Source organism: Chinchilla lanigera, unplaced genomic scaffold (genome assembly GCF_000276665.1).
Source record: "Chinchilla lanigera isolate Chin_1 unplaced genomic scaffold, ChiLan1.0 scaffold00001, whole genome shotgun sequence".
Lineage (NCBI taxonomy): Eukaryota > Metazoa > Chordata > Mammalia > Rodentia > Chinchillidae > Chinchilla > Chinchilla lanigera.
Genome location: NW_004955402.1, coordinates 22,820,889 through 22,831,841, shown reverse-complemented (window position 1 = coordinate 22,831,841; position 10,953 = coordinate 22,820,889). Strand labels below are relative to the sequence as shown.

The 10,953-nt window shown below is 46.8% G+C and overlaps 1 protein-coding gene across 8 annotated transcripts in view; it reads right to left on the bottom strand.

Moving 5' to 3' along the window:
* The window catches only part of Fhod3 (formin homology 2 domain containing 3), a 455,934-nt gene extending 446,152 nt beyond the window's left edge, over positions 1-9,782 (bottom strand). For all 8 annotated transcript variants that reach the window (XM_005372817.2, XM_005372818.2, XM_013510258.1 and 5 more), the window contains exon 1: positions 9,456-9,782. In XM_005372817.2, the coding sequence (XP_005372874.1) occupies positions 9,456-9,620 (165 nt within the window). In that variant the 5' untranslated portion in view covers positions 9,621-9,782. The remainder of the gene's footprint in view (positions 1-9,455) is intronic.
* Between the last annotated feature and the right edge of the window lie 1,171 nt (positions 9,783-10,953).

Sequence of the window (10,953 nt, the reverse complement as noted above, 5' to 3'; positions counted from 1 at the left end):
TCCTTCCTTAATTTTGGGCATTGGGTATTTTGTCTCAGCAACAGAGAAAAGTAACCAAGACACCTCTGTAGCCAATTATACAAGCCTAATGCCTAGGCTTCTCCTTCATGATAAAATCTGCTGGATGGACCACACCTGGTTCTATCTAATCTTCTCCTCTTTCCCTGCTAATGGCTATTTTCCAAGGCAAGGAGGAAGCTTCTACCTCAATAGGTATCACAATTTATCATAGATAAAGCAGGTGCATAAGTGATATAAATTGTAATTGGTATAAACTTTTTTACTCAAAATTGTGGCCAGTGACTAGTGTTGGTGCTGTGTGTGACCCTGGTTGGCCAGAAGGACTTCCTCTGCATTCTCCCCTCCAATAATCCACCTCTTAGCATCTCCCACCTGCTCTACACGCATCAGTTCTAGTTATTCATGCTAAGAGCATTTGCTTATGAACCCATCTGCTACAAAACCCAAGACACCCTTTGGATCAACTGAACCAATAAGAAGATGCCCTGGTTATTTTCTATTCTGAGAGTTTAAAAAAAAATCTTGGGCTTGTCCCACACATTCTTGGTTAAGACCCTGGCATTCTCTTCTATAAAAAATCAATGCATGATGAGGCAAAGCTGCTTTATCAAGACCAAAGAAGATTCCATCTTGATTTTCTTCTTTTCAAGAATGTTAAAAAATATTTGATAAGGCACTCAAGAAACTAATTTGTTTCCTTTTTGTCAAAGCTAGGAATACTGTTCTATATTGAACTAATCATTAACATTTTCCATTTTTCAACTTGTTAAAAATTTGTAAGAGGGGGCTGGGGATTTAGCTCAGCGGCAAAGCACCTGCCTGGCAAGAGCAAGGTCGTGAGTTCGGTTTCCGGTACCAGAGAAAAACCAAAAAAAAAAAAAAAAAAATTTTGTAAGATATTTTTCCTAACATTAAGATCTAAATATTTTCCCTTGGAAGCTGACATTTTAATTTCTAAATTATAAAACTAATCAAGGGGCTGGGGATTTAGCTCAGCGGCAAAGCGCCTGCCTGGCAAGCGCAAGGTCATGAGTTCAGTTCCTGGTACCGGAGAAAAACCAAAAAAAAAAAAAAAAAAAAACTAATCAGTAAAGAGGAGTCATGTTGCCAAGTTGCAAATATATACAACGTAGATTCTATTTTTTACCACGTCTCTGAAAACAGAAAATTCTGGGCATATACGTTTGTTGATTCGTGGTAATTTAATTTTTTCTTTTAAAAATGATCCATCTTCCCCTCTCCTTTCTCAATAGATAACCCACAAATTGATTGATCTGCCCATACAAAATAAAAAGATGATTGTAAGCATCAAGGTAGCCAATCAACTTACATTTTCACATATACCATATCATTGTTATACACTGTCTTCAGAGATGCTCTGTGGAGAGACATTGAAGCTATAGGCAGAGCTGGCTCACTTGGAATGAGGAAAGACCCCAGGGTGGTCACATAGGCATACCACAGGTTCCAGCAGTCACAGAGAAGCTGAGTGCCTTTATATTGGTATCATTTATTATAGCCTCAGCCACATCTTGGTTTGATGACGAAAAAATTCAGATGCATATGCTAAAATCACAGGCATATCTCTACCTTAACATTTCTTTCCCTAAACTAACAGTTTATGTAACTGGTGGTTGCTAACTTCACCCCAGGAATTGACTGAGCCTGGACAGGCAATCTGAACACAAAAAGACTGATGTACACACTTTGTTTTTTAAGATCTTAAATACCACATGACCATGAGGGTGGGAAGAAAAATATCAATGGAGGCAGGGCAAAAAAAATCCACTGACATTTAGCCATCTCAGTTGTAGAGAATATGCTCAGGACAAACAGGCATGCTTCACGAAAAAGCTCTGGTCCCAAAAGCACACTGAAACTCATAACGTAAGTCTTTAGTGCTTTCTCTTAAAAAATGTTTTCAACATATGCAAAATTAAAGAAAATATGACAAGACCTCTCCCCACATACCCACAATCCAACTGTGACTCATGCTCCCTCTATACATTGACTCACCTACTTATCCTTTATTCTGGATCATTTTCAAGAAAATTTTAGACATCATCTAATTTCAGCTCTAAATATTTCAGTATATACCTCTGAAAGAACAAATTCTTATTTAAACATAACCTCAATGTTATTGGTTATGCTTTGTGTTTAGATGTCCCCCAACCCCAAAGCCTCATGCAAGTCATAGGTAGGACTTTCTCAGAGGTGGCTGGATCTAGAATGTGTGATGCTGGTATTAATGGTGTGTGATTACTAAATTAGCCCATGGACTGGTTTGACACCTGCCCTATACCAGTTAGCCTAAATAGAATATAAAAGGGGCAGAAAAAAGCTGCTGTCATTTGTAGCTTGTTGCTTCCTTGATGTTTTTGTTGTCTTCTGCCTGCCATGAACTGTTTCTCCTCTGCAATGCCCCTCTGCCATGCTGCCCTGCCTTGCAGCCAGCTGACCATGGACTGAAACCTCTACAAGCTGTGAGTTGAAATAAAACTTTCCTCCTTTAACTTTGGGTGTCAGCTATTTTGTTTCAGCCAGGAGAAAAGTAACTAAGATGCAATGTCACTTTAAAAGTAATAATTGTTAATATCAAAAAGTCAGTCACTGTTCAACTTTCCCCAATGGTCTCAACTGCTTACTGACAACATGTTTGTTTAAATCAGTTTTTAATTAGGGCCATATGTTGCCATTGCTTAATGTAGCTCTCAAGTCCCTTTTCACCTAAAGTTTCCTTCCATTTTTTTTTTCTTTGTCTTTTTTTTTGGATCCCTATGGTGAGATTTAATATTCATTGTAGTTTAATTTTCCCCATTGTTTCCTTCCCATTGTGGGTCAGAATAAGGCCCAGATACACTCCTCCCACATCCCTCTCTTTCCAACCCCCAAAGATCCAAATGTCCCTACAACGGAGAAGATGCTGACATACCCAAGCCTCTGTGAATGACCTGCAGAGGTGGACCCAGTTATGCTGATTAAATAGCCGGTCTTCACTCATGGACTTTCCCAAGCCAGCCACAGGCAAAAGTATACACCTTGAGAAAGGATGTGGAGGTTGCCAGGGGCAATGGCTGTCCTCCATGTGAGAGAAGAGAACCCCTCAAGAGTTCAGAAGTTTCATCATGAGAAAGAAATAAACCATGGAGAAGAAAGGAGGGCGGGGGAGGGGTGCTCCCGAGTGGGCCTCCGCATGTTAATCAGTTTTAAAGCTGCCACCAATAAGAACTAGCGTTTCGGATCTGGCAGGGGAGGGCAAAGGCAGTCCTGTTGTTTTCCAGAGAGGCTCAGGTTGGACTCCAAAACAAAAGGCCAGGACTCACAAAGTGTCAACCCTGGAAGGACTTACCAGCGCACAACCACTTAAATCACAGCCCTGTGACAGGCAGCAACCCCTGCCCCACCCCCACCCGTACAGACAGCATGTGCTCTGCTGGTTTTCTAATAATGGGACACAGTTGGCTGCAGGCTTTGGAGTAAAAAAAGACTTCACCTTAAATCCCAGCTCCTTCATTTAAAGCACAGTAGCCTCTGACAATCTGCTTAACCTCCCTGTGCCTCAGTTTCCTCATCAGTTAACTGGAAATTCTTTATCTGTCTACCTGCTAGAGCTGCTGTGTGAGTAAATAAAGTTTTACATGGAGACACACAATATAGCCCTTAGAACAAGCTTGTAACACAGCTGCCCCCTCCCCCTCTGCTACCAGTCCATTCCAACCCATACCCTTGCAAGGAGCCAGGACAGCACCTGCTAGATGTCTGGCTGGGTTACCGACATGGTCTGTGGCCATGCATGAAACAAAGCCAACTGACCCATAAAGGGTTCAATCCCATGATCCTGATCTCAATAGCAAGGCTCCAACCAACTGAGCTAATTACAGCAGAGTCAGATTCAACTCTGCTTCTACAGAGATACTCTTAGCAGTTCATACAACATTCTGAAACAGTTGTCCTAAGATGCTATGACACAACACATTTGCCAAGTTTACTAATGATCTCATCTTTTAAAAATTTTAATGTAATGTAGCATACAGATGTGTCTCTTAAGAGGATTAAGGTAGAAATTCATTAGTGCAATAATACCAGTGGATTTGTGTTCTAAAACTAACACCAATCAATCATCTTAATGCACACCCCATCTTAACACTACTTAGTTTCTAGGGGCAACACGGCAAGCTGGGCAGCCAGATCTTCACCCTCAGAGAAGGTATCTGCAAACAGAGGAGACAGTGAGAATTCCATGTAGAGACAGCCCAATGAATATCTGCTGTAATTCATGCTGTTCAGACTGCAGTGTACATAGGAATCACCAGGGGATCTTGGTAAAATACATGTTCTGATTCAACAGTCAGGGAAGGCCCGAGAGTGTGCAGTTCTAGTAAGAGCCCAGGTGTGCCCAGCCCATACTTGCTGTAGCAAGGGTATTATCCTCGCTCTAGTCGGCTGTTTTACAGATGGGGTAGCTGAGGCAAAAAGGTAATCACCAAGACCAAATCAGTGTGAAAGGAATGAATATGGGACACTCAAGACTAACCCCGTGACAAGATGCATGCTGTAATGTGGACAGGCTGCCTGGAAGGAGAACATTCAAGACACCGAAGTAGAGTCATTCATAACTTTGATCTAGCCAGCTATGGGGGGCCTATGCCTGTAATCCTAGCACCCTAGAAGACTAAGAAAGGAACATCCCAAGTTTGAGCCCACCCTGGGCAATGCAGCAAGAGTCTGTCTCAAAAGAAAACATTTTTTATAAGAGCTGAGAATGTGGCTCAGTAAGAAGACCCTGCGTTCAGTCTCCGGCGGTGCATTTTCCCAACACCTCTCCCTACAAAAAAAACTTAGATCCACTGCCAGAAGCCAACTCAGGAACTTCAGTCTCCTGTGACCAGGTGAATTCCTCCCAGTTTTGGTCTGCTTATGGGAGGGAGCAGTGCCAGTGTCTGGTCCTAGTGCTTGGGGGAAGTGATGCCTTTCTAGGACAGTTCCCGGCTGAGGCAAGTGCCCAGAACAACATAGCTATTATCACCATGCTCCCTCCAGCCAATAGAAGGCAATAAAACATTTCCTAAATTAAATTACTAAGTCATTAAAAAATTACAAAGTTATAATTGTCATTTTGACGTTCATGCTTGTCATCACTGTAAAAATACTCTACAATGTTAGTTTTGTCGATCAAAGGAGTAAAAAAATAGTCTTAGGATTCTTAAATGTCTTTAGACATTCATTAGTGCAATAATACCAGTGGATTTGTGCTCTAAAACTAACAGCGATCCTCATCTTAGTGCATATCTTAGCACTACATTCAATCCAAAACACATTTCAGGCTTTAAAATATCTGATTCTATTAATTCTACCACATACTGCTTTCTACATTAGAAATCTCATAATTACAATTTTTTTCTTTAATAACATCAAGGCAGCAATAAATTCTAATACTCAGCTGTGCAACATCTGAGGACAAAAACAAAAGGCCTCACTAAGTCCAGTCAAAAAAAACAAAATGAGCAGCTCCCCTATTTTGACAAGTTATGTTACCAAGTAATTATTTATCCAATCAACTTCCCAAGAATTTTTATGCAAAGCTGGTGGGGTTTTTTGGGAAAAAACATTCTATCAGTCTGGGGGGAAAAAAAAAATAATAAGCACAATATATTGTTTTTGTCCAAGACAACAGGTTTGCTAAATGAGTAACTTCTAATGGAGTCAGCAGACATGAGTGAAATTAATATGTCATTAGCTGAGGTTCAGACTCAAGTTTCAGCCAGAAAGGGCTTAGAAGTTTTTCGGTTCAAAGGGTCTCAAGACAAGAGAATCCTTAGGCAAGCTTTAAAAATTAAGACCCTCTGAGTGGACCTTTGCAGGACTGCTTGCACAGGTGTGTTCATCTGTTTGTGAAAACTCACCCAGCTGCACACTTATGACCCATGAACTTTTCTCTGCATGATCTATTTCAATTAAAATTTCCTCCCAGCGTACCTGAAAAATGGAGGACAGCTGAGAACACTGGGAGTGTGTGCCTGCCCAGGGCTTTTGCTTCTCCCCACTTGCTACCACCCAGTGTCCTTTCCCCAAGGAACTCTCCCTCTTGCTAAGGCCACACTCCACAGACCTGGGAGGCTTATTCCTTGTAGCTCAGCAAGACTTACTAGTGGCAGGGGTCTGGAACGACACCCGGCTCAATTCCCTTACCATTAGCTAATTCACAGAAGGGGTTGGTGATTATAGTTCCCGCCTCTCACTATGAACTCAACCAGGCCAGTAATTCTGCAAGACCTTTCTCCTGCTCTTAACATTTACTCTGGCCCCAGGCCAAAAAGTGGTTGGCCTGAAGAGTTCATTGGCTGAACTATCCAAGGTAAAGGACTGGAAGTCCCCTGAGCTGTCCACAGCCACACAGCTGGTCCAGGAAGCATAGCAGCACTGAGATCTTGAGTCATGGGCTTCACTGGACTCTCAGTTCCCTACCACTAGTAGAGAAACTAGGTTATTTAATTGTTCTCAACTTTGTGGGGAGAAACCTTGAGCAGAATACAGTGGGAAAAGGATCTCTACAACTTCTGCTCTAAATTCATTTTGATTCGCTCCTGTCTCCACACAAAGTTTTTGGAATCAACACCACCTTGCTCTGTGGGAAAAAAGAAAACCCTCCACTTCCTTTGTTCTGCTGGAAGCTGGGAGGTGCTCAGCCCCTGTGTAGTAGTGCATAGAACTGTAGCTTTTTTCTCCCTTTCTTTGTATATTGGGCTCAGAGATTACACTGTGTTTCTCTGTGAATATAGCCAGTTAGCATTTACCAACATGTACCTGTCTATTTTCTGTTGTTTAAAGAAGACTTTTTAAAAACTTCCTAAAATGGGGTATAGAAGGTCAGCAAAGGGTGGGTTTGAGATGTTTGGGTGGGTTAAGCGGGCATTTTGACAACCTGGCTTCTCCTTTGGCATGTTTAATTGTGATGTTAACAGACACCCTTACAGTTTAAGATGTCACTTTTAAAATAAAATTCTCCCCTAATGATGACTTGAGCTCTGCCGCTTGATGGGAGAATCAGCAGAGCCTGTAGGGTCCTATTTGGAATTGACATCCTTTATTGTAATTTTGCTGGTTTATTTTTAAATTCTTTTTTGTTTTCACTGGAAAGGAAAAGATGATGCACAGTTTTAAACGCTGGAAGTGTAAAAGTTGCTTTGTTACAATGAAACTACATGTTCCTTCATCACCAAAATAGGGATAGTGAAAGTCCTTGCTTGATGGACTGTGTAATATTAAATGTATAATATTAAATAAGATCATACATTCAGAATCCCAGTGGTGCACACACTACAGGCTAGGTGCTAAAATTCATTAGCTGTTTTTATCATAGGTGGATCATTCATTTTTAAGATTCTCTACTGGAAGCTAATTGGTATCTTAAGGATACGAATGTGCACTTAGGCACACAAATGCCCTGCATGCTGCTTTACAGAACTTTAATAAAATCAGCTACTTGCTCTACTCTTTTTTTCTTTCTTTCTTTTTTGAGACAGTGAGACAGAGTTGGACTCATTAGGTAACCTCCAACTCTCCACCATCCTGCCTCAGCCTCCCAAACACTTGAGGTGACAGGTGTGCACCTGGATACCCAGCTTTTGCTCTGCTCTTGCTAGCAAAAACAGTATCACAAATATGCACACATTGCAGGGGTCTTTGGGCAAAAGATTCTGAATAAGGCTGGCTGGTCCCCAAGACAAGGGCTAAAGGTCTCTGTAAGATATCTTTCTGGCTCTTTCTGTTCCACAAAAGACACTTTAGAAAGTCCTGCAAGCCAGTGCCACAGCTGTACAGTGGCTTTGAGTTGAGGGTAGGGAGGAGGGGGCAGTGCTGAAGCACTAGGATTTCCACACCAGATCAAGACTATGGGGCTCTTCCATGGAAACATAAAAACATACTTCAGCTAGAAACTTGAAAGGTCAACCCATGTATATAGGGTTTGAAATCCAAGGAAACCACTTCAAGGTCACAGGGCCACAATTATGAGTCTTCTGTGGTTTCAACAAAAGATCACTGTAATCAGAGACCAAAATGAATGGAATAATCATGATGTGGAAGAAGCCTGTTAAAAAAACTTTTCACTGAATCCACAGAGAAGAACCAGAGAATTTACTAAAGTGATTCTGATAAACTGAATTCATAATCCATCATTCTGCCCCTGTGTCTCCCAATCCAACTGCTCTTATGGCCAGAAAGGTCTCCTTGTACAGTGACTGTATCCACCCTGCACCAGTACGGAATAAGATGGAACTGCCCCATCCTTATTCCTAAGCCCCTTACTGTGTAATTAAGTGGGTAGGGGGAGCACCACCCAAAACCTAGAGCTTTCTCCACACAACCTCCTCCCCTGCTTCCAAAGCAGGTGTACAACATGCATAAACCTGGAGAATTTTTCAAAATCAGTTTTGTTCTTCTTAGCACCAAAGGTTATCTCTTGAAATATTTGCCAATATTGATCCTCAAGGAATAAATCATCTCCAAGCTCTGACGTGAACCCTAGGCAGAAAATATACCGAGGAGGTAATTCTTCAAGGTGCAGTCAATCTGTTTAAGTGGGAGGAAGGGTGTTTCCGGATAACTCAATGATTAGCTTTCAATGCCCGGCTCCCTGCAACAATCACTTTACAAGACGCCTGTCCTCCTCCTTCAAAGGGTTTACTAAAAAAAAAAAAAAAAAAACCCTCTACCGGGTAGACTGAGAAGCCATTCTTCCCTGGGGACACTCATCTGGGGCTCCAAGGCTGAGGCTTTGTGCGCGGGCCGCCGCCCCCGCCCCTCCTCCCACAGAGACCGCTCCTCCAGGGTTCCCAGGGCCACCTGCTTCTAAGAAGAAAAAGGGGATACTGTGAGCGCTACCACCGCGCTCAGGCGGCGTCCTCCGCGGTGCCCCCCGGAGGAGGAGGTGTCCCCGGGAAGCGCGCTTTGTCGCCAGGGTCGCGAGGTCGCCTGCAGCGCCCCAGAGGCCCGAGGGGGTTTTGTCCCGGGCGTCGCTCAGCGCTCTCCTCCAGGACCTGACTGCCGCGGCGCGGGGCTACTTTCCGCGCCCAGCTCTGCACGCGCCCGGGTACCGGGCCGACCGCCGCCTCCGAGTCCCACCCCGCCCACCCGGCCGAGCTAACGGCACGGCGACCGGGAACCTTCACACGCCGCCTCCGGCCCCGCGGCACCTGCTTGGCGCGCGCGCGCCCAGCTCCGGGCCCGGGCGTGGGGCTGACCCGTCCGCCCAGGAGGGTCCCGCTGCAGCCGACGGGTGCCCAGGGCCCCCGCGTTAAACGGGGAGACGGACCTGCCCTTGGACGCCCGTCCCCGGGGGCCGCACCCAGCCGAGCCCGCCTGCGGCGCCCCGAGCCCGCGCACACGGGGAAGGGGCTGCGGCCACGGCCCGAGGCGCGCTCTCCGGGCCGTACCTTGTGGGGCGCCCGCAGCAGCCGGTGGACCCCGGCCAGCTGGGTGCCGAGAGCGAGGTCCTCGCGGAACGTGAACAGCGGCGGCCGGCTGGGCTCGGGGAAGTTGGTGCTGTTGAAAGGGTCCGTGTCGTCCAAGAACTGCACCCGGCAGGCCAGCGTGGCCATGATGCATCCCTGCCGCGGGGCCACGGGCCCCGGGGACAGCGGAGCCGCGGGTCGGACGCCGGGTCGCCGCGCGAGGGGAGGCCGCAGCCGCGCTCGCTCGCTGGCTCTCCGCTCTCGGGCTCTCAGGCTCCTGCGCGCCGGGCTGCAGCCCGGGCTCCGGCCGCCGGGGGCGGGGCGGGAAGGGGGCGGGGCCGGCGCGCCCCCTCCTTCCCCTCTCGCTCGGGCTCCTCCCCTCCTGCGTTTCCCCCTGCACCCGACCCGGCGGCTCCGACCGGGGCGACCCTCCTCCCGGACGCGGACAGGGGAGCAGTCGCTCGTGCGGTGTCCGCAGCTCTGCGGCGACGGCGGCCCGGGAATGCCTGCGGGTGGGCTCGGCTGCACGTGCGCCCCGCAGCCTGGCGCGGAGCTGCATCCTCTGGAGCCCGAGGAGAGATGGACAGACCCGACCGCCCTCTGCCTCAACCCTTTCCAAATGAAAGAGGCTGCGGCCGCGCTCCTGCTGCCTGGATTGGGAAAAGCCCAGCTGGGCACCGGGAGAGGAGGGAGCAGGCTCGCAGCACCACAGGGGATTGTGGCAGCGACTGGGAGCGCAGGAGAGGAATACGGGAGGATTCCCTTACAGAGAAGGAAGCTAAGGAGAAGGAGGATGAACTAGGAAATCCGGGTAGCTCGTCTCAAGAGACAAACCTAGGGGGCACCAGGCGAGAGGCCTCAGCGCCCGGCCTTGCCCCAGGTGTGCCCTGCGGATACTGGTCGAACCTCTGCATCACCACGGCCTCTCAGTCAAGTCTCCGAAAGCCCTAAATGGCCCTATGGGGCCAACGAGGTCTCTGAATTGCAGAGGGGTCTCGAAGAACCAGGGATTCCCCAGTAACCCCGAGTTTTCAAGGGAACCTTTGCAGCTAGCCTGCCTCCTCCGGCTGGAGCCGCAAGGCTCCTTGCTGCTCACGGGCGACCCCCTTCGTTTTCAAAAGGAGAATTCACGGCGCTCTGGATTCGCTGGCCGCCGCCAAATTCCGGGCTCTTTTTTCCCCTCAGATAAAAGGGTCGCTCTGATAATTCCCATTCGCCCGTGTAACACCAGTGTTGCATCTCTCTCCCTTTTCTCTGGTTTCAAGAGAAAAGAGCCTCACTCCGTGGGCTCTTTCTCTGCCACACATACACACTTGTCCTGGTCTTAATAATAATCCCATACAACTACACTTTCAGGGATCACTTCTATAGTATGTTAATAATAATCCCATGACTCTCCTGCTCCTCCCAGCTGAGGTTCTGCCAGGTTTTGCTGCTACACTCTTTGAATAAGTCCTCTGACCAGACCCTGCCCCATCCT